At 40.7% G+C, this 21,509-nt stretch overlaps 1 protein-coding gene and 1 pseudogene across 1 annotated transcript in view; both read left to right on the top strand.

Moving 5' to 3' along the window:
* Nucleotides 1-3,987, top strand: part of LOC139779598 (luciferin 4-monooxygenase) — a 19,691-nt gene extending 15,704 nt beyond the window's left edge. The window contains 5 exon segments of the mRNA XM_071717997.1: nt 227-557; nt 882-969; nt 971-1,195; nt 2,061-2,616; nt 3,220-3,987. Coding sequence (XP_071574098.1) covers nt 227-557; nt 882-969; nt 971-1,195; nt 2,061-2,616; nt 3,220-3,338 — 1,319 coding nt within the window. The 3' untranslated portion in view covers nt 3,339-3,987.
* A 7,667-nt stretch (nt 3,988-11,654) lies between these two features.
* On the top strand, nt 11,655-19,581 carry LOC139779594 (putative fatty acyl-CoA reductase CG5065; annotated as a pseudogene).
* The last annotated feature ends 1,928 nt before the right edge of the window (nt 19,582-21,509 follow it).

Raw genomic sequence — 21,509 nt, 5'->3', positions numbered from 1 at the left:
TATTTAATATTAACGCATACACATATATGTATATGTACATATTGTCTAAATTTTCTTGCAAAAGTAATCACTAATCACGAAATAATGATTTCCGAAGTGATATTTATGTTATATCAACAAGTAACTTTAATTCACTTTTAGTATATACTTAAGTCTAATGTAAGTAGTTATCCATGCAATATCTGCTCAGCTTAAACGCCAATTGATTTTAAGTGTTTATTTTTAGATGGATTCCAACACATATTAAGTATTGCAAAGCCACGCATTATTTTTGTATCTCGGCGCACCGAAAATCTTTTCGTCAAAATGCTACCAAAATTATCCTGGAAAGTGGAACTAATAGAATTGGACGATCAACCGCTCACGGCAAACGTCCGTACGTTGACGAATATCTTAAATAACGAACCAAGTGTAGACTACATGAGATATAAAGTCGCAGATATCGGTGACGCCAGTCGGCATCCGTTGACTATTCTATGTTCGAGCGGAACCACGGGGTTGCCGAAAGGAGTAACGCTATCTCATAAAAATATAATGGCGCTTTTCACGAAAATAAGGTAAGTTTTACATACATCCATTAGTTAATATATTTTTAAGCGATAAAACTGATGTGTATTGTATTTAATTAAAAATCCGTGTTGAACATTTAGTTTCTCAGCAGATATTTAAATTTAACACAAAATATAACACCATACCATTACTTCAAAAAAGTAACATTTTGCAAGCTACCTTTAACTGTAATATGTTAATACTAATTTTAACTTTATAATTGAACAACACTGTGCCTGTACAATCGTCCAAAAAGATAATGTGCCATTTCCTCGCTTGAAAACACGGTCAAGAATCTGATTTTGTAATTTAAATGTGATTTGAAAACGCAGCAAGCCCGAGTACTTGGATATAAAAGAGGGTGATAGAATACTGATGCTGCTGCCGTTTTATCACGGCTACGCGATGAGCACGACGCGACGCGATGAGCGCGACGATACTCGGTATTTATACGAGCTCCACTGTGATCGTGATGCCCGCCTTCGAGCCGAAGCTCTTCCTGACCCTGGTGCAGGAGCACAGGATCACCCATCTGCCGCTCGTGCCGCCGATCCTGACGTTCCTGGCGAAACACCCGCTGGTGGAGAAGTACGACTTTCGCAGCGTGAGAGAACTCATCTGCGGAGCGGCGCCGGTTGCGAAGGACGTAAGTTTTCTTCTGTCATCGTGAAGTTTGTCGTCCCCCCCCCTCTCCCTACGTACCGAGCCCTTCTCGGCCAAGTTATCACGGCAAGAAAAGCAGCCATCGGCGGGACTAAGTGCCGAAGTGAGTCCTCGATGCCGCGCGGCTGCGGTGAGAGGATCGAACGAAGGACCGCGAGAGGAAGTCTCGAAGAGTCGTCGCATTTTCACTAGACACGGCCCGGGGAGTAACTTTATCGCGTTCGTTTTTGTTTAACCGGTTCGCGGAGTCTCGCTAAGGAGGAGTAGGAGGAGAAGAAAATAAAAGGCCGCACTCTCTCGCGAGTTCGCAATCGCGAGTCTTTCGGAAAATGCGAAACTGATCTCTTATCGGCGGACAGGGCGAGGGGAGGGCTCTTAAAGTTTCGAAAACCAAACACGCCTCTGAACTTAAATGTCCTCCGAATGCCGCTTTCTAGTTGGATATCGTTGCTTTTGTTTCCCGCGTGATTGAGAAACAATTGCGGCAGGATAAAAGGAGTATTGAAAACAAGAGAAAGAATCCCGTATATATACGTTAATTCTTTGGCTTTGAACAAAATTCATATTGCTAAATTCTATTTCTGTAATAATAGTTAAAAATAATTCTTCTTATAAGATTTATTAAATTTATTAATTAAATAAATCATCTTGTGACAAATTTCGAAAGGTAATACTATAAGATAACATTAATGTGTGACATCCTCAGATCATTACTTTACAAGTCGTTAATGTTAATTTTTTCGCTATTGATTAATTATACTAATTGAATTAAGAGTTCAATGGTGGCACAACTAATTCAAAAACAATGGTGAGATGCAAGGCAACTTATCTCCTCTTTTTCTTCGCAGATCATAGCCGCGGTGAAGGCTCGCATCGGCGTGAAATGCGTTCGCAACGGCTACGGCATGACGGAGCTGTCGGTAGTGAGCGGTGTAAGCGGACGCGACGACGATGACGATGCGTTCGAGAATCCAGGATCCGGATTACTCATGCCTGGTTTTCTCGGCAAGGTGGTTGATCTCGAGACACAAGAGACGCTGGAGGCTGGTCAGGTGGGCGAGATCTGCTACCTGGGTGAGCAAGTGATGCTGGGTTACTGGGACAACCCCGAGGCGACCAGGCAGACCATTGACCAGGACGGATGGCTTCACACCGGCGACATCGGCTACTTCGACGACAAAAGCAAGCTGCACGTGATCGACCGCGTCAAGGAGCTGATCAAGTACAAAGGCTATCAAGTTTCGCCGTCGGAGATCGAGACTGTCCTATTATCGCATCCCGAAGTAAAAGACGCCGCGGTTGCCGGCAAACCTGACGAACGTAGCGGGGAGGTTCCCGTGGCTTTCGTAGTGAAGCAACCCGGCGCCAAGATCACCGCCCAAGACCTGCAGGAGCTCGTTAAAAGTAAGTTATCACTCAACCTGAGATTCTTTAGCATCCCTCGCAAAGATTCATAAAGACATCATTCATTTATATTCTGACTATAAAGAAATCTCGGACACAGGTGCGCGCTGTTTTGTTCTTTTCATAAGTCATACTCGTTTGACTTTTCATCACAGTGAAATTTTAGTTCTTATAGATTTTTTACACTTAAAAATAAGAAACATAAAAAGATATTTCAAAGCAGATAAAAAAATACATAGATTCTTAATTAAAAATTAAAAATTTAATTAATTATTTGCAAGAATAACTCGGTACGAATGCGTTGTCGCATACTTTAAATGTGTGAGCAAAACACGGTGCATAGAAATGAGCGCATGATATAATAGCAGCATTTAACATTACGTTACATTATTAACGGCATTATTAGCGACATCGCATTGTGATATTGTTAAATACTGTGATCAGCAAAATTATTAGTTACCCCCGTTGTCTCTGTAATTTAAATACATGCCGCAGCTAGAGACCGTGGAAATATTCCGCCCCGTCTTGACATTTTAATAGTAAACGCAAGCCGAGCGACGACCCTGTACATACATTAACCGAGCAATTCAATTTATCTTGCAGAGCAACTGTCACCGCAAAAATGGCTGTACGGCGGAGTGCAATTTGTCGATGCCATACCGAAGAATCCTGCCGGCAAGATTCTACGCCGCGAACTACGAGCAATGATTTCTAAATTGTAATAATAGAAATCGCATATCGATGGATTTGCGCTCGTATAAGTATAAATCCCCTGCGATGAAGATCGAAAAAAGCATTGAATCAACAAAGTACATAAATTGTAATATTGTTAACATTGCCAAGACCGAATTGGCAATCGCTCAATAAAAGTACCATGATGCGTGTACCAAGAAATATTTCTGCGTTAACGAGCTTCTCACTGCGTAGGAAGAGTGATTAAGCGCCGCGGATTTCTTCGTTGCAGAAACGTAAATTTATTGCAGCCTTGTTGTCACATTGATTAATTCGTGAATAAACCGTTGAACAACCGTGACCGATTAAATACGAGCGCTCGGTGGACCAGTTCCATCCTCCCGAATGTAACGAGACGGCACAGCGTGAGGGTGTTTTGAGTTATATTACACGATATCACTCTTGCGCCCCGACTTGCAGCGCTACGAAAATAAGCAAAGAAACCTGTTGCGTTACACACGTCGACGAGGAACGCGAGCGCGCGTTCTCGTATTTCATCAATACCTAAACTTCTACTTGTTTTTTCCTTTACGACGATACGAGTCGAGCTTCTTATCAATCCTTCCAGTGAATCTCTGTAGTAATTCGAAAAATATCTACGATTAATTCTTTAAATAAATAATAGGTATTTTAAATGAAGACAGCTTATCTCGACTTTTATATTAAATTACCAGCATCAATTTCCGTTATTTTCCCTCTATTGACAGCTCCATTTTACAGCAAGGCCTTCGTAGTTTGATATGATATGATACAAAAATTCTGATCTAAGCCATGATTTTTCAGACGGATTTAGGTGAGCTTCAACATGTCACACGTTATGAGTTTTGGACGACCCTGCGTAGATGAAATTCTCATCCCTCACGGAATTTTTTTAGCAGAAGTAGATTGATTTCGAAAAAGGAAAATTGTTCGACTCTCATTCGTTACCTATTCTAAATGCATTCAGTGAGCGATAATTGATCATAATTGATAATGGCTGCGTCACTTAACCGGAATAGTTAACCGTTACCGAAAAAGTGCGGCATAAATTGCCGGCGGTTTCGACGAATCAACGCGATTATCGATGTCCGGTGACGGAGAAATTTAAATTTTACGCCGTGGACTCTCTCGTATACGGTCCCTAGATACAGGTAGTCGTACGCGAAGATACGTACATATGTACACGCGCGCGGGGGGTGTGCACGCGTACGCGTATGTAACCGTCGACAGTTATGTGTACGTGTTCATGCCTCGCGTTCCTGTTGATTTAATTACGACGATTGGCCTGACAAATCTAATTGACGTGCATCAATTATTTGGCCCGCGTTCGAAGGCCGTTTAATTCCCTATCCTCTTTCCGACGAGAACACGGTTTCGCGGTAATCCCATTTTTCAGGGGACTTTCTCTCTCTCTCTCTCTCTCTCTCTCTCTCTCTCTCTCTCTCTCTCTCTCTCTCTCTCTCTCTCTCTCTCTCTCTCTCTCTCTCTCTCTCTCTCTTTGTGAAATTTCGTTCGCCGTTGTGTCGTCGAGTCGGTAGCAGTCTCTGCTTCGATACCTAGTCGATAGATTCAATCGGGATGGACAGATTTATAAAGACAGTTCTAAGCGCAAATGAACATCCTTCTAGAATTTTATATCGTGCCGAATAATTTCGGTGATAATAATATTTAAGAATAATTATAACTGGGGAAAGTATAGATAGTTATAATCACCGGCATATATAGCCTAAATAAGTAAACTGTAATTTTTTATTTGTATACAGCTGCAGAGGTCTGCAGTCACATAAAAGCTATATGCTAAAAGGGAGTTGTGCCCGCGTTTCCATTTCGTAATTTGGAATATTCGTATTTGCGTGTCGTTGCACACCGAACGAATAATCCATAATCGCGTGTTTGCCACGGCCAATCGTGTGCCTAATTATATGAAACCATCCTGTATACAGTGTACGATACTAATGCAGCAAATTATCTGCGCGCATGCCGTTATTGGGATCACCGTGACATACACGCGGGTTCGACTACTGAAATCTGCGTATTTCGCCGGGGGAAGGGGCTCGCCGGGGGTTGAGGGCAACGATAAATTAGCGTTGATGGAACGAATTTTCAAAAGCGTACTGCTCGCCGCTTACTCTTACGCCGGATTACCGTCTCGTTTAAGCGACGAATTTTCGCTGCGCACATATTCGCCGATTTTAGGAAGGTAAAATCCACAATTATTTTCGCTCGGGAAGGAATATCTCTGAAGCTGCAATGCGGACTTGCGTGGCGGCACAAAAAGTCGTCTGTTTTAAGCTCCCTTCGAAGGCTGATTACAACTTCTCTGCAAATTTACATCTTGTTTAAACTCAATAATTGACTTATTGCAAACTCGACGATCGTTTTACCGCGACAAAAGTGTTTACATTGTAAAAGTGATCGTTACGAGGCACCGGTCGTAATATAACAAAATATCACGTCGCAAAGCTTTAACGCATTCGCCTCGAGCACGCCGCGCGCGTACATATATGAAATACTTGAATGTACTCAGGAAATGAGATCCGAGTCTATCTGCGCGCAATCAGATATGGGAATTCGCGTGCCTCGCGGATATTCAGATATTCACAATGGTCTGGATTCGTGCGCCGCACACGCTTGACGTGTTGTTCGCGACGTTAATCAGTCCAAACGATTATTCCTCTCAGGTGCCTCATCGGTATTTACCTCATACTTTTTAGACATATTCCGCGACACCCGTGAGACATTGAAATTTATTATCTATATACGATAACAAAATAAAACCTCGGCTTTTATAGTGCAGTTTTTCAAGTCGAGGGATACTTCTCTTCCTTAAGGGGTTACATGGGTTTCGAAGGTTAAAAAAAGCATATTTTCTCTAATTTTTTTTAAATATAATAAAAGAATTATTTTATTCAAACTTTTAAGCATATAAAAGAGCAACATTTTAACAATATTTTATAAAATTTTTATTTAAAAATTTTGAAAATTCTGCCGTCGGGACCTGGTTTTCGGAGATTCCTTAGAAAAAAGTATCCTCACGGTGGTCAGGATAACTCATGATAGCTTTATCTGAAATCAAAAAACCAAATATTTTCTGTTAGTAGGTGAGTATAGCTCGTGATTAAACGAAGGATTTAAAAAAAAATTGAAATTTGAATTTTTGGCAGAGTTGTATGCAAAAAGTACAATTTTCGGAAAAATCTTCACCACATGTTGCCTTGTAAAATAACTTGTGATCAAAGAAAAAAAAAACCTTCGTTCAATCACTAGACAATCTTATCTAGAAGAAGTGTGCAAAATTTCAATAAGATCGGTCGATTAGTTTTTGAGAAATCGTGTCCACCGACTTCAAAAATAGAGTTTTGAGAAAAAAGTGATTAAAGTTTTAAGTAGGAATAAAACGGAAAAAAAATTTTTTTTTTAACTTACTTAGAATCGTCGATTCCAGCTCCATAAAGCATAGATCCTGCTGCAGCTGCAATGTTCAGGGCATCCTTTTGCTCTGCTGATTTTTTGAAATTTCCAAACCCATGTAACCCCTTAAACTTATAAAAACAATTTTAAAAAACAGAATTGTTTTAGATTCAAGTATATAATTTATCAAGACACCTATTATTATGCAATATACTTTTCTTTCGTTAATTTCATAATATTTTATAAAAAAAATTCAATTTGTCAATTTACAATGAAAGATTTTGCAATGATATCGATTGTCGAGGGCATTTGTTACAAAGTATCGACAAAGCGCGATAGGAATCGTCCAACCTCGAGGAATGCATTCGCGCATCGTTCGGATCCGCGGTGCACTTAAACCAAAGCACGGCTGAAAGGGCACAAAACGGCAGAGGCGACGCAGTTGGCCGCCATGGCGATAGATAGCGAGATTTGGGCATAGCGAGCGGTACAATACACGCTCGCGCCGGGCCTTCAGAAAATGAGATACGATAGGAGGGTGAGTACGAAGGGGTTGAGGATGGTGAGACTCCCAGGCAGGGGGAAAGGCAGGGAGAGGCAGGAGGAGATCGGGAGAGGGGCCTATCACTCGGCTAGATCCAATACAATGCGAACTATTGTACCCACGTTCGCCATCCACTCCAATTCCTGGCGTGGAGATATGCAGCCGAGTTGGGGGCTGCACTTCGCGCGGAAGTGGCACACGCGTATGACTGTACGGACAAAACTGTTTCAATATATTCAATCATAAATATAAAATAATTGTGCATGCAACTATAAATGGTGTTGATTTCCGTAAAAAGAATATTTAAGTGAATAATAAGTATTGGTTAACATTTCATAATTTTAAAAATGTAAAAAATGTTTTTTAACAAAAGTGTCGAAATCAGAAAATTGTGCGAGATAGAAAGAGGAAATGTAATGTTTTAAAAAATTGAACATTTTTAAACCCATCACGATCATAGAAAATATTGAAATGCAGTTGAAAAAGTATTTAATGCAAAAAACTACTTGGCATTGGTAGATCTCGGAATAATAAGATAATGGAAACAAATAATGTTTTTAATTTAGACCTAATAAATAATCACCCCAACATTCTTCTTACGGAAATCATCATTTCTTAAAAAAAGGTTATAAATATTACGAAAAATAAGTAAAACAGATACATGTTCTTTTTTATGCAGCATTTATCAAAAATATAAGGCACATTTAATAAATTGTCTATAAACTACGTTATAAGTTACAAGACTGACAACGTCTTATATTCGATTGTCATAAATGCGGAGACATAATTGCTAATAATTTATTGTACTTTTTAATATTTTTTTTTTTTTACAAAGCTATGTAACCATGAATACCTATATTAGCGAAATTCTGCTCTAGTAACGATAAATAAAAATTAAAATGGAAAAAATTGAATTAAAGAGACAAAACGAGTATGAAAATACAGACTCAGGCAGTAACCAAGAATGAAGGATAAAAAAAGAGTACAAGCGCGTGGGTAAGAAGTAAAGCTTTAAGAAGCAGAAAAACAAGGAGCACGGCTCAGGAGTGGAAAGAGAAAGAAAAAGACACCGAGGTCAAAGATGCAAGGGTGATGAAAATGGAAGGACGGGGTAACGCGGGAGTGAGAGACCTTATAGGGAGGAAAGAAGAAAACGGCTGAAAACGACGAGTGTGTAGCGGGATATAGAGTACCTCGCAGCAGAGGCGAAAGAGAAGAACTAAAATGGGAGAAGAAGTATAAGAGGGAAAGAGCATTAACGTTTCTTTTTTTTTCTCTCCAATTCCTCTTTCTGCCGGAGGGGAGAGCGGGGGTGCAGCCGGCCAGCGAGAAACGTGCCATACTTCCCAATCTCTTTTCTCTCTCGGCCGTTCTCCATAATTTAAAGTAATTTCGCAGCGCGGTACACGAGTAACCGCACGTTAATACCCCCCCTGTCCCCCCGCCGTCCCTCGGACCGCCGCCGTCTGTCCTGCGCCACTGTTACCGCTCGCCCTTGAGCAACGTATGTAGTGCGGTCACGTTCCCGGGGAAATCATGCCGCTGCCGAAAATGAATTGTTATTACGACGACGATGTAGTGTCAAGTGCAACCCGGGGGTCGATCTACGGCTCGCCACCCGACCCAGGGTGTCCATTTCCGCGTGACGCATGGGCTGCGCCCGGGATTTACGCGCCCCGGCGGTCACGTCGACATAAAATTGCCGCGGCGAGGAGAAGACGAAGACATTAAACGGTCCCGAGGATTATTGACGTTCAATTGATGAAGTGAGAGCGCGGAAAAATAATCGAGCCCCCTGCCTATATGAACGGGGGATCGGCGCGCCATGATGAATAGCGCGACGATCGTGGCTCACCGTGACTCGATCTTTGCACTCGGACGAGGCGAAATCGATATTTCATGGTTAACGAGGGTTCATTTGACCGTCGCTGCTTATTATAATGAACGAGCCCGTATATCTGACCAGGGGTCGTGACGGTGGAGGGGTAGGATCGGCGGTCGACGGAAGGGCCGTCGAGTCAGAGCAGAAACGATCCAGAGAGAGGGGGACGCCGAAAGGGGGTGGACGGGCGCGCGAAGGGAGAGAGGAGACAGGCGTTTACGTGCGGCAGACATCCGATGATGCATAGTTGCTGTTGACATGCTGGAACGTCAGGCTCACATGACCTCTCAAGCGCAGCCATTATCCACAAAGCGCGATACTGCCCTTCCCCCCCCCCGTCCGACCCCTCTTCCATCTCGTGCCTGTTGCCCGTCCCCTCTGTCCGTCGAATTGGGACAATAACCGCTCCGCGAAGTCGTGTTATAATTATTGGCCGGTTTTCGCGAGTTCCACCCCGTCGTCATAGCACGTTTTGCCCCTCGTTAATTGCGCAATAATGCCACTACCGGCGCGCCTCTTCGCCATTGCTCGCCGCTTCCGGTTCTCCGGTCCCCCGGGACCCGGGAGAGCCTGTCGACAACGGGAGGGGCGCAAATTTGTAAAACGCAGTTTTGCAACATGCTGTACTTCCGCAACATGCCGGTTGTCCCGCTGACGTTTTCGCCGGACTTTATTTACGCGCGTTTCGCGTTCAGATTGATAATGTTGCTCCGGACGCACGCGGCTGATTGAAACACACCAGGTTGTGGGAACGGATGCTATCCGAATGGGCGGAGATTTGTTGTGTCAATGTATGTATTAGATCGTTGTTTTATCCGTGCGAATTTAGTTGCCGTTTTAATTTATTAAATTGTTGTGCAATGAAAAATATTGATTCTCCACTCGGCCGTACCCTTGATCGGCTTTGCGAATACTAATTAAATTGTTGGTCGAAGTCATTGCGATTGTATATATCGCGCACGTTTATGAAAAATATATTTAATAACGATTGTGTTATTGTGATTAAATTGATTATCAATTTAATTATACGATTGTGCTGTTCTAGCTATGGTTGAGATTGCGTTTTAAGTCCGAAAGTAACGACGCGAAGCTTGCTAAGGCGAAGAATTGCACGTAAGATTCATTCTAATAATATTATTAGGCAATCAAGATGCAGTTCTGGCTGTTAACGGAGTTTTTCCTTAATTTGAAAAATATCTTTCCTTTGCAAGAGAAACAGTTTAAAAAAATCAAAAGCCCGTTTATAAAACAAGTAACTCGGATATTGAACTTTATGTAACATATCAACTTTCTTCCGACGTCTCGACATTCCATGCACAATATAGAGATTATTACAATTTTGGCAAAAGTGGGAAAGATACAAACGTCAAGGAGCCGTGTATTTCGAAAATCGATCAGACGATCTCCCCGCGTGTGTCTCTACCCTGCTATACCCCGTTGTTTCTAACGGCGGAAAAAGGTTTGCTTGTCAAGTGGCGCGGCGCCCGATGAAAATTACAGGATGATGAGCGAATATGCATTAGGGCTAGGGGGTAACGCGACGCGACGCAACGCCCGATTACGTATGCAGCGATGCGACATGCGCGTAATTCCGTCGACGACGTACTACCGGCGGCGTGGCGCGAACGCCGTCGAATCGACCGCGCGACTTTGCGCGGCGGCCGAACACGTCGGATTGTTCATCGCATTGTATTCGCCACGGCCGCGGCGGAGCCGGCAGAGATCGTCGACTCCGTGCAGACCGCGCTTAAAGCGACGATGCGCATATCGGACGAGCGGGCTAATTGTTTTACAGCGAGACCGGGAGAGATTACCCTCGCCCTCCCACCGATATCCGGCCCGCACTTGACGCAATACCGCAATCAGTGTGTCGTTGTACCGCCCGGAAATCGTGCCGCGAATGTGATTGTCGCACGTCCGCGGATAATCGTCAATCGACAATTTGATGTTTGCTCTCTAATGATGCGCGTTGTGATGCTGTTTTGCATCATCGCGACCTACGGCACGCGGCCGATCTCCGACAAACGCTTCGAGCAACTTTTCGTAAAAAATATTATAGGTATATGACGCGAAAAAGAATCGAGCTTCGAAACGTTCTACATGATTAATTAATCAATTATTGGTCTTCATTCTTTTTTTTTTGTTTTTTTGTTTCGGAGGAAGAGGGGAAATGCCTCGCGCATTCAACCGGGGGCCGGCCACCCGGAATATGTGGGGCTTGCACCCACTAAAACCCCTCTCCCTAAACATCGCACTACGGACTACAGTTACGACACGCGGGGTCTTTATTCTTTAAGAGATAGCAATGTTCGTCCTCGACATTGCGTGAATAGCTGAGAATGCGAGCGAAGTTCCTGACATTTCACTTATACAAGACAAACGTTGCGAGGGTGGTTGCGGACCGCTCGAGATCGCGAGTTGGATGTCTACGGTTACGCGACTCGGTTAACCCGCGGTGTCTTCGGTACTCACCCGCGGTATTAATCAAGCCTCTGACAGCGAGCGCAATTTCACGGATCGCGGAGAAGGTTTCTCGTTGAGAAACGCGCTTCGCAACGCGGATGCCTCCGCGCTCGCGCTCGACGAGCGCGCAAATCGCGCGATTTCCATGCGTTTTCCAATCAACGATCGCCTCGCCGGCGACGATCTAATTAAAGCTCGCACGCGAAATTCCGCGCGTTCCATGTGTAATCGGTTTAAACGTTTGCGCGCACTGCGCGGCACCGCTTAATTCTAAGCGGTCTCTTCATCGCGAGAGAATCAGAATCAGAATCAGAATCGTCATTTATTAGACGCTCTGGGACTACGTCCCCTAAAGAGTCGAAACTGAATTACAAAAATAGTAACAAATTAAGGATATAAAACATTCATACATTAAAAGCAGCTACAAAAGAAAAATATAAGAATAAAGAGAAAAGTCGCCGAGGAGATTTATCCGGTGGGACGACGGGAACCTGATCAGTAGTGCAATTCTGTAACTCGTTATGCCGTCGTTATGAGCTATAACGACAATTGCGCAGCTTTTTTACCATATAAAATATCTGCGCAACGATAGTCGATACCTCATAACGAGTTACAGAATCGCACTCCTGGTAATCGCTCTGACAGAATGGACGACAAAATGTTTGAGGAACTCACGCCAAATCTGATCGCCAGTCGACCAAACACGTATACATTGGCCAAAGCACTGGCCGAGCGAATGCTCCAGCGGGAAAGGGGTTCTTTACCGGCGGCGATTGTCAGGCCATCGATCGTGCTGTCGTCGTACAGAGAACCGGTCGCCGGTTGGGTGGACAATCGCAACGGCCCCACAAGAATTATCGCCGCCGCTGGGAAAGGCTTCTTCAGGTGAGATGACAACGAGCGGCCATAATTAGCGATCGCTAGTATCGGTATTATAATAGAATTAGAATGAATACTGACGTCTCTCGGTATTGTTATTTCAGTATTGCTCACAATCTTCGTAAGTCATTATTTTCGTGCGAATAAATCTCTCTTACAAATCGCGATCTCTTGCTTGCAGAAATATACTATGCCACGAGGACAAAGTGGCGGATCTGGTGCCCGTCGACATTGTAATCTCCCTAATGATTTGCGCGGCATGGAGGACCGCCACGCAACACACCGACACCATCCCAATTTATAATTGTTGCACCGGCCAGCAAAATCCAATAACTTGAAAGAAGTTCATCGATCTGTCGATCTTTAAATATTGCCGGCTACACCCGATGGACAATGTGCTCTGGTATCCGGACTATCCGGACGTTCGTTGCAATAGGTCCTCCATGATAAATACATTGTGCGTGAAACTTCAGCACAATGTACCTGCGTATATCTTAGACACTCTCGCACGGCTCAAGGGCTCGCGGCCTATAATGGTCCGCAAGCAGGCGAAACTTTCCAAAGCCGCCAAGTGTTTCAAGTACTTCGCTACGAACCAGTGGAATTTTAGAGACAATAACGTGCGAAATCTGGGTGAGCAACTCAGTCCGGAGGATAGAGAAACGTTTATGTTCGACGTTACGCAAATCGACTGGTCATCTTATTTGGAGAATTATATTCTCGGAATAAGACAGTTTATCCTGAGAGAGAGTCCGGACACACTGCCAGCTGCTCGTTCACGCATGACAAAGTAAGACATACTTTTTGCTTTTCAGCAATTGTTTTATATAATAGAATTATAATAGAATTATAATAGAATTAGAATGAATATATACTGACGTCTCTCGGTATTGTTATTTCAGTATCGCTCACACTCTTCTCGTAGTATCTTCAAGTAGTCCAGATTCTCCTACATTCATCAAAAGACAAACCAGCATCAAAGACTACTGGCTAAGTAAACCTTTAAGCACTAGAAACTCGTATAGCAAACTAGAAGATGTAGATATGCGTGAGACTAATGTAGAAAGTCACAGCAGCTCCTCAGTAGAGGCGGTAACAGAAATCGAAACTAAATTACCACCAATTTTTATTGATGGAGTGGAAGATATTGCACCATTAAAACAAGTACTGGATAAAATAGCGGAAGGCTAATATGTAATGAGAATTCTAAAAAATAATCAAGTCAGAATACAACTCCTTTCAACAGTTAAATATCATCCTATTGTGGAAGCTCTAAAGCAAAAAGGAACCCAAGGATTTACCAATGCAAAACCGACAAAAAATTTAAAGTGCTGTTAAGAAATATGCACCCATCAGCTTGTGTCAATGATATTAAAACAGATATCGAAGCCCAAAATCACAAAGTCATAAATATAAATAAATTTACGGCTTTAACCACCCCAATCCTATTCTTCTAATTACTCATTGTTTTATGTGGCTTTTCATCTATAAAATTATTTCTGTTATAGACAACCCTGCCAGATATATTCTCCTATTTCCCAGCCGGTAGTTCTGTACAAACATTAGAGCATTTTTACCAAAATATTCGTATAAGTGAGTATTCCCCCATTCATAAAACAATATTTCCTTTTATAAAGCAATATTCCGGTTGATGTAATGTTGCAATAAAACATTTCTTGCCATTTAAAATAAGATATCGTTGAAAGATCTAAATTAATTTTTATAATTTTCTATATATTAATTTATAATTGTATGCACATGTAATTATTTTTTTCCAAATATACTTTCAAGTTTTGGATATTTATAAATGTATGATTAATATCGATTGTTGCAGAGGACTTTCGAAACTATGATTATGGAATAGCTGAAAACTATAAACGATACAAACAGGAAACACCCCCAAGTTATGATCTGAAAAAGATTACTGCTCCAATAATTTTATTTTACTCAGCAAACGATGTGATTGTCTTAGAAGAGGTAATAGTTCTCCGTTAAGTTTTTCATTGTCTAATTTTTACTGTGAAATAAAAGCAAGAGAAAGAAATATTTACACAAACATAATGAAATAATGATCATATATAATATTTTAACAATATGAAAGAATCCGATTGAATATAATTGCAAAGTGTAAAAGGGAAAACAGCTGATTTGTAACAATCGGATCTATTTTCTACTCTTCATACATTTAAATCATCACGTCATTAATTAATACCATTTCTTTCATCATGTTTTTAATTTTCAGAATGTATTGGAACTTGGCAAACGCTTACCAAATGTTCTCCTAACTGAGGAAGTACCATTTAAACTTTTCAATCACCTCGATTTCTTGTGGGCAATCAACGCGAAAACTCTTTTATACGACCGTGTGTTAGAACTATTACAAAAGTTTGATGCTGGCTAAAAAAACAACAAAGATATCTACAAAGTCGAAAAACTTTTAAATACAATCGTTACCTTTGAACAGCCGTATATAAAAAAAGAGACATTGCTCAATGTACAAGATGTCAAGCCTACGGTCATACAAAAAGTATTGTTTTAGGGGCCCAAAATCCGTAAAATGCGCCGAAAACATCTTACCACGGACTGGCCTATAAAACAAAAATTCAAAGAAGTTAAATGCTGTAATTGTGGAAGCAACCATCCGGCAAGTTACAAGGGATGCGAAATACGCAAACAACTGCAACAAAAAATCTTTCCAAGACTGAGAGATAAAAAAGCCGAGGAGCAAAATATAAGAACAAACCAAAGCAAAGAGCAGGCAAACGACATAGCACCGAGCACACTAAGGCCCAATTTAAACTATGCACATGTATTAAAAGAAAACACTCACAAGCCTCAACACACACACACACACACACACACACACACACACACACACACACACACACACACACACACACACACACACACACACACACACATCGTCTTTATTACTTGTAAAAGTTTTTAAATTATTTGAGGACAAACTTGTTAAAAAGCATTTAATGCTATAAATTCAACTATCTATGATATAATATTGCAATTCTTGAAATATAGTAATGTGGATACTTTAAAAAATATGACATTCTTGAAAAGTCCAAATTCAATTCAATAATGAGGGCTATTGGATTTACGAAAAGTATCTATTTCACATTTTGATTTATCTTGCAACATATCAAAGCCGAAGAGATTCAATTTTCCAAACGTTTTTTCTATAAGTATAATATTGTTGCGTGCTGCGACCGCCCGGTTTACTCCCCGACCACGCGAGTCAGTTGTCGGGCCGAACGGCCTTTAGGTGTCGATCGACCGGCCGAGAAGTCAACGGAGATTCACGTTAAAGTTATTGTAGCAACGGTTGCTGGGGAGCTTGTTATTAAAAACAAGTCTCCCGTCAGATTTTTGCTGAACTCCTCTTGTGGAGGACGCGTTTCATCCTGTTACGCAAGCGCTTGAATAAAGTTGGTGTTTCCTTAAAATCGGTCTCCTTTCTTTTACGCGCGCGGATCGTGTGTGCTTGTGTGAGGGAGTGTGTGTTGCCGCGCACGAAGGCGCGAGTCGTAGCGACGTCGAGGGACGTCGTCGGAGGTGCAACAATATTACAACTGTAATACTTACTGCGGGGTGTAAGTCGACAGCTTTTTTAAAAGCAATTAGTTGTACGTAATTGGTACACACATATAGAAAACAATGATTTAAATAACAACAGTGAGCAAATAGCAATGCCCACCGTAGTTGATTAATCAGCAAACAATAAACTGGAGGACATGATTATCCAATTAATACAAGATGGACACTATGTTAAACTTACTAACAGTAGTAATCACGAAGATGAAATAAATAATGCCTAAAGAACTTGAAATAGGAGTGTGGAATGCTAACGGGTTAACTCAAAGAAGCAAAGAACTCAAATGCTTCCTATACGATCACAACATAGACATAATTTCAAAATTAAATTTTAGAGCAGAATCTTATCTCGACTTAACATTGGACCACTCTCCCATAATAATCACCCTCAATGGATCTGCAATAAAAAAAGAGAAACTTCTGGCTCTATATAACGCTAAAACGAACTGGAACCTGTTCAGAGAGCATATAAACGATGGAATAACCTGTAATATTCCTCTCAAAACATACGAGGATATAGATAAGGCAGTTGACAAACTTACTAATACGATTCAAAATGCAGCCTGGGATTCGACTTCTATTAGCCAAGATTCTGAAAGAGTAATAGTTGCTCAACAGCCATAAAGGATAAATTAGCTGAGAAAAGAAGAATCAGAAAAGAATGGCAAAAAACCAGGTCAACACATTAAAAATTATAAACCATTATTTAGAAAAAAGTACAAATATTGATGCATCCAGTAATTTGAAATGTTCATCTACCGTCTGCGTTTGAACTGCAATGCGTTACAAACGCAGACGGTAGATGAACATTTCAAATTACTCCTAGAAGATAACAGTGTGATCGATCCAGATCAGACCGATGTAACATCCAATGATATCCCAGATTGGTATAATAAAAATATATATAAAGGGTAAGTATCTACGTTGATTTAATTTTGCAAGACGAAATTAAACAAGGTGATAAAACAACTAAAGGAACTTATAAAGAACGAACAGGACAAATCAATCGAAGAGTTTCTTATCAATCTAACCCCCACAGAAGCTACAGACTATTCGTTGGGGAAACTTACCAGAAAGATCAAAAGAACTCCCCAAAAAACAATTCCACCCATAGAACAAGAAAACGGCGAATGGGCAAGAACCAATAAGGACAAAACTAGAGTATTTGCAGACCATCTGAAAAAAGTCTTCGAACCAGTTGCAAGCGCGTCTCCTGAATAGCGAGAAAGAGAAGAAGCAATCATGAAATACCTAGCAACGCCATCGCAAGCGGAAATGCCCTTGCAAAAAATAAAAGCTGAGGAAGTCAAAAAAACAATAAATGATTTACAAGCTAACAAGGCGCCTGGATATGAACTAATAACCGGGAAAATATTAAAAGAACTTCCTCCAAAAGCGATGAGATTTATAACAATAGTATTTAATGCTATACGCCTCAGTTATTTCCCAGCGCCATGGAAAGTAGCCCAAATAATACTAATCCCAAAACCAAAGAAAGAACCAGAAGAACCATCATCCTATAGACCAATAAGCTTACTGCCAATCCTGTCGAAAGTCTTTGAAAAGCTATTACTCAAAAGAATTATAGAGGCAATCTCGGACCGGAGCATCCAGCCCGGCGCAAGCGCACTTGGAAGATAGTGGCAGCACATGCCCCTGCTTAAGATCAGGCCTGGAAAAAAATTATTCATAAAAAAAGAATGAGAAGTAACCCAGATTCTCCTACATGCATTCATCAAAAGACAAACCAGCATCAAAGACTACTGGCTAAGTAAACCTTTAAACACTAGAAACTCGTATAACAAACTAGAAGATGTAGATATGCGTGAGACTAATGCAGAAAATCATAGCAGCTCCTCAGTAGAGGCGGTAACAGAAATCGAAACTAAATCACCACCAATTTTTATTGATGGAGTGGAAGATATTGCACCATTAAAACAAGTACTGGATAAAATAGCAGAAGGCCAATATGTAATGAAAATTCTAAAAAATAACCAAGTCAGAATACAACTCCTTTCAACAGTTAAATATCATCCTATTGTGGAAGCTCTAAAGCAAAAAGGAACCTAAGGATTTACCAATGCAAAACCGACGAAAAATTTAAAGTGCTGTTAAAAAATATGCACCCATCAGCTTGTGTCAATGATATTAAAACAGATATCGAAGCCCAAAATCACAAAGTCATAAATATATCAAATATATTGAATCCCAGAACAAAGAATCCCTTGCCACTCCTCTTCGTAGAATTACAACAAAAGGAAAACAACAAAGATATCTACAAAGTCAAAAAACTTTTAAATACAATCGTTACCTTTGAACAGCCGTCTAAAAAAAGAGATATTGCTCAATGTACAAGATGTCAAGCCTACGTTGATTGTACTTTTTACATTTTTAAAGTAGATTTTTTTCAAAACGGGACGGTGAAAAATTCCCAAAAAATTCACATAATTATATTTTGCATTCCAGAACAACATATTAAAATTTCATGAAACTGGCTGCATATTTTTGTAGTGACGGAACCTCCTTAAATTTTCTTTGAAATTGACCGTGGAATGTGTCTCTCTCTCGACAATTGAAAGCATGTGGTACAGGAACATCCAAAAAGGAAGCCAAGCATAATGCGGCAGAGAACATGCTATTACTGCTCGACACAAATCATGAAGCTCCACTGCCAATAGATAATTTATCGTCATCTTCAGTTGCAAATATAACACAAAGTCCTAAAAAAGTCTACGAGATAGTCTCGTTCGTTATCGGAATTAACCAGACAAATCGCTCCACCAACTAAGAACGGCCATGCACCACCACCCACCGAATCAAGAAAGAGCTATCAATCTGTCAATCCTTCCGGTGTCTGATCGTAATCCCTAGTCCCTATCCGCGCCCCCCACAAACCCCCACAAAAGCTACAGTCTATTCGTTGTGGAAACTTACCAGAAAGATCAAAAGAACTCCCCAAAAACAATTCCACCCATAAAACGAAAGATACACCCTCGAGGCATATCCTCTCGAGAATCTTTCGCTTGGACTCTGTTTACCAGCATCGTGCACCACAAATAATCTTAGCTTTATTTTGGAAAGAATATTTCGTGACAGAGTTATCTACGATTATCTCTACTCCGCAGACTTTCAGCTAATCCAGGTGAAAGATCTAAATGACGATAACAAAAGGCTAACCAATGGTGTATTACGTTTCATCTGGTACGTCTCCAGAAATGTATAAATTGCAATTACTTGACAATACAAGCACAACAATAATATTATATGACAAAAAAGATTAATAATATTATAAGTAATTTTAATTTTAATCCTCCGAAAGAATATAAAAAGCATCAACCAAGAAATATTCTATTTGCAGTATTGGCTTAGGGTTGAGAGAGAAACAACCTGTAATATTCCTCTCAAAACATACGAGGATATAGATAAGGCAGTTGACAAACTTACTAATACGATTCAAAATGCACCCTGAGATTCGACTCCTATTAGCCAAGATTCTAAAAGAGTAATAAGTTGCTCAACAGCCATAAAGGATAAATTAGCTGAGAAAAGAAGAATCAGAAAAGAATGGCAAAAAACCAGGTCAACACATTGCGAGACGAAATTAAACAAGGTGATAAAACAACCGCTCGACACCCACATTCTTTCGCACAACGTGATACGAAGGCCCGAAGATTTCGGTGGAACATTGTATTTTTCTGTATCCGCACCATAACCTAAGTAGAAGGATCGAGAATCTCGAGTACCGCTCGACACCCTCATTCTTTTTCACATCGTGATACGAAGGACCGAGGATTTCGGTGAAAGTCTCTCTGAACACAGGGCCTGTTGCACACGCTCTTGAGCTTGTATATTCCACAGGATTGACACCTCCTACCTGTTGTTCACGTAAGTTGATAATCACGCACGATACATGTAATGCATGTTTGATTGCAATCTAATATTATCTTAACTATTAACTTGAACAATTCTTACAGCTATAATCAGAGCAAACTCAAGTGCTTGAAAGAAAGTGGAACTACGGAGGACTGAAGGAACTTATAAAGAACGAACAGGACAAATCAATCGAAGAGTTTCTTATCAATCTAACCCCCACAGAAGCTACAGACTATTCGTTGGGGAAACTTACCAGAAAGATCAAAAGAACTCCCCAAAAAACAATTCCACCCATAGAACAAGAAAACGGCGAATGGGCAAGAACCAATAAGGACAAAACTAGAGTATTTGCAGACCATCTGAAAAAAGTCTTCGAACCAGTTGCAAGCGCGTCTCCTGAATAGCGAGAAAGAGAAGAAACAATCATGAAATACCTAGCAACGCCATCGCAAGCGGAAATGCCCTTACAAAAAATAAAAGCTGAAGGAGTCAAAAAAACAATAAATGATTTACAAGCTAACAAGGCGCCTGGATATGAACTAATAACCGGGAAAATATTAAAAGAACTTCCTCCAAAAGCGATAAGATTTATAACAATAGTATTTAATGCTATAATACGCCTCAGTTATTTCCCAGCGCAATGGAAAGTAGCCCAAATAATACTAATCCCAAAACCAAAGAAAGAACCAGAAGAACCATCATCCTAAAGACCAATAAGCTTACTGCCAATCCTGTCGAAAGTCTTTGAAAAGCTATTACTCAAAAGAATTATACCGATTATTGAAAACAAAAAAATCATCCCGGGACACCAATTTGGTTTTCGGGAACATCACGCATCAGCCGAACAAGTGCCCAGAGACGTAAGAGAAATCAACAGAGCCTTAGAGGGGAAAATATATCGCTCCGCGGTTTTCTTGGACATATCCCAAGTATTCGATAAGGTCTGGCCTTATTTGTTTTTTTGTCTTTATCAAACTATATTTATCTTAATTAAATCTTTTTATGATGGAGAAAATGAAGATGTGGTCTGTAAATCAATGGTTACTTTTAGGATGACAAAAGATGAATATAAAAATAACGTAGGTGAGCTTGCGATTTATTTTCTGGATCTGCGCAGTTTTAAGAGCGTGAGAGATTGTGCAAAAAATTTGTTGACAAACGAAGCAGCTATTCACATACTCATAAATAATGCCGGTGTGATTATGTCTCCATACGAGAAGACAGAGGATGGAAATGAGACGACACTACAAGTCAACCATCTTGGCCATTTTCTTTTGACACTTCTGTTACTATAATACCAAAAATGCAATCGTCTTCTGCCAGCTGCAGAATAGTCAATGTTTCATCAATTGCACATATTTGTATGTAAAGTGATTATGGTGACTTTAGAAATAAACTAAAATGTCTTTTGTACACACCCAGTTTTTGTTTAAAGTACAACTCTAACAAAATCATTCTATAGTTGCTGACATAGATTTCGATGACATTAATTTGGAAAGATCTTATGCACTATTTAAAAGTTAT

Source organism: Temnothorax nylanderi, unplaced genomic scaffold (genome assembly GCF_030848795.1).
Source record: "Temnothorax nylanderi isolate EJ_2023f unplaced genomic scaffold, tnyl_v1.0 TNYL_tig0234_pilon, whole genome shotgun sequence".
Taxonomy (NCBI): Eukaryota; Metazoa; Arthropoda; class Insecta; order Hymenoptera; family Formicidae; genus Temnothorax; species Temnothorax nylanderi.
The sequence above is the reverse complement of the archived record's forward strand: the minus strand, read 5'-3'. Positions and strand labels throughout refer to the sequence as shown.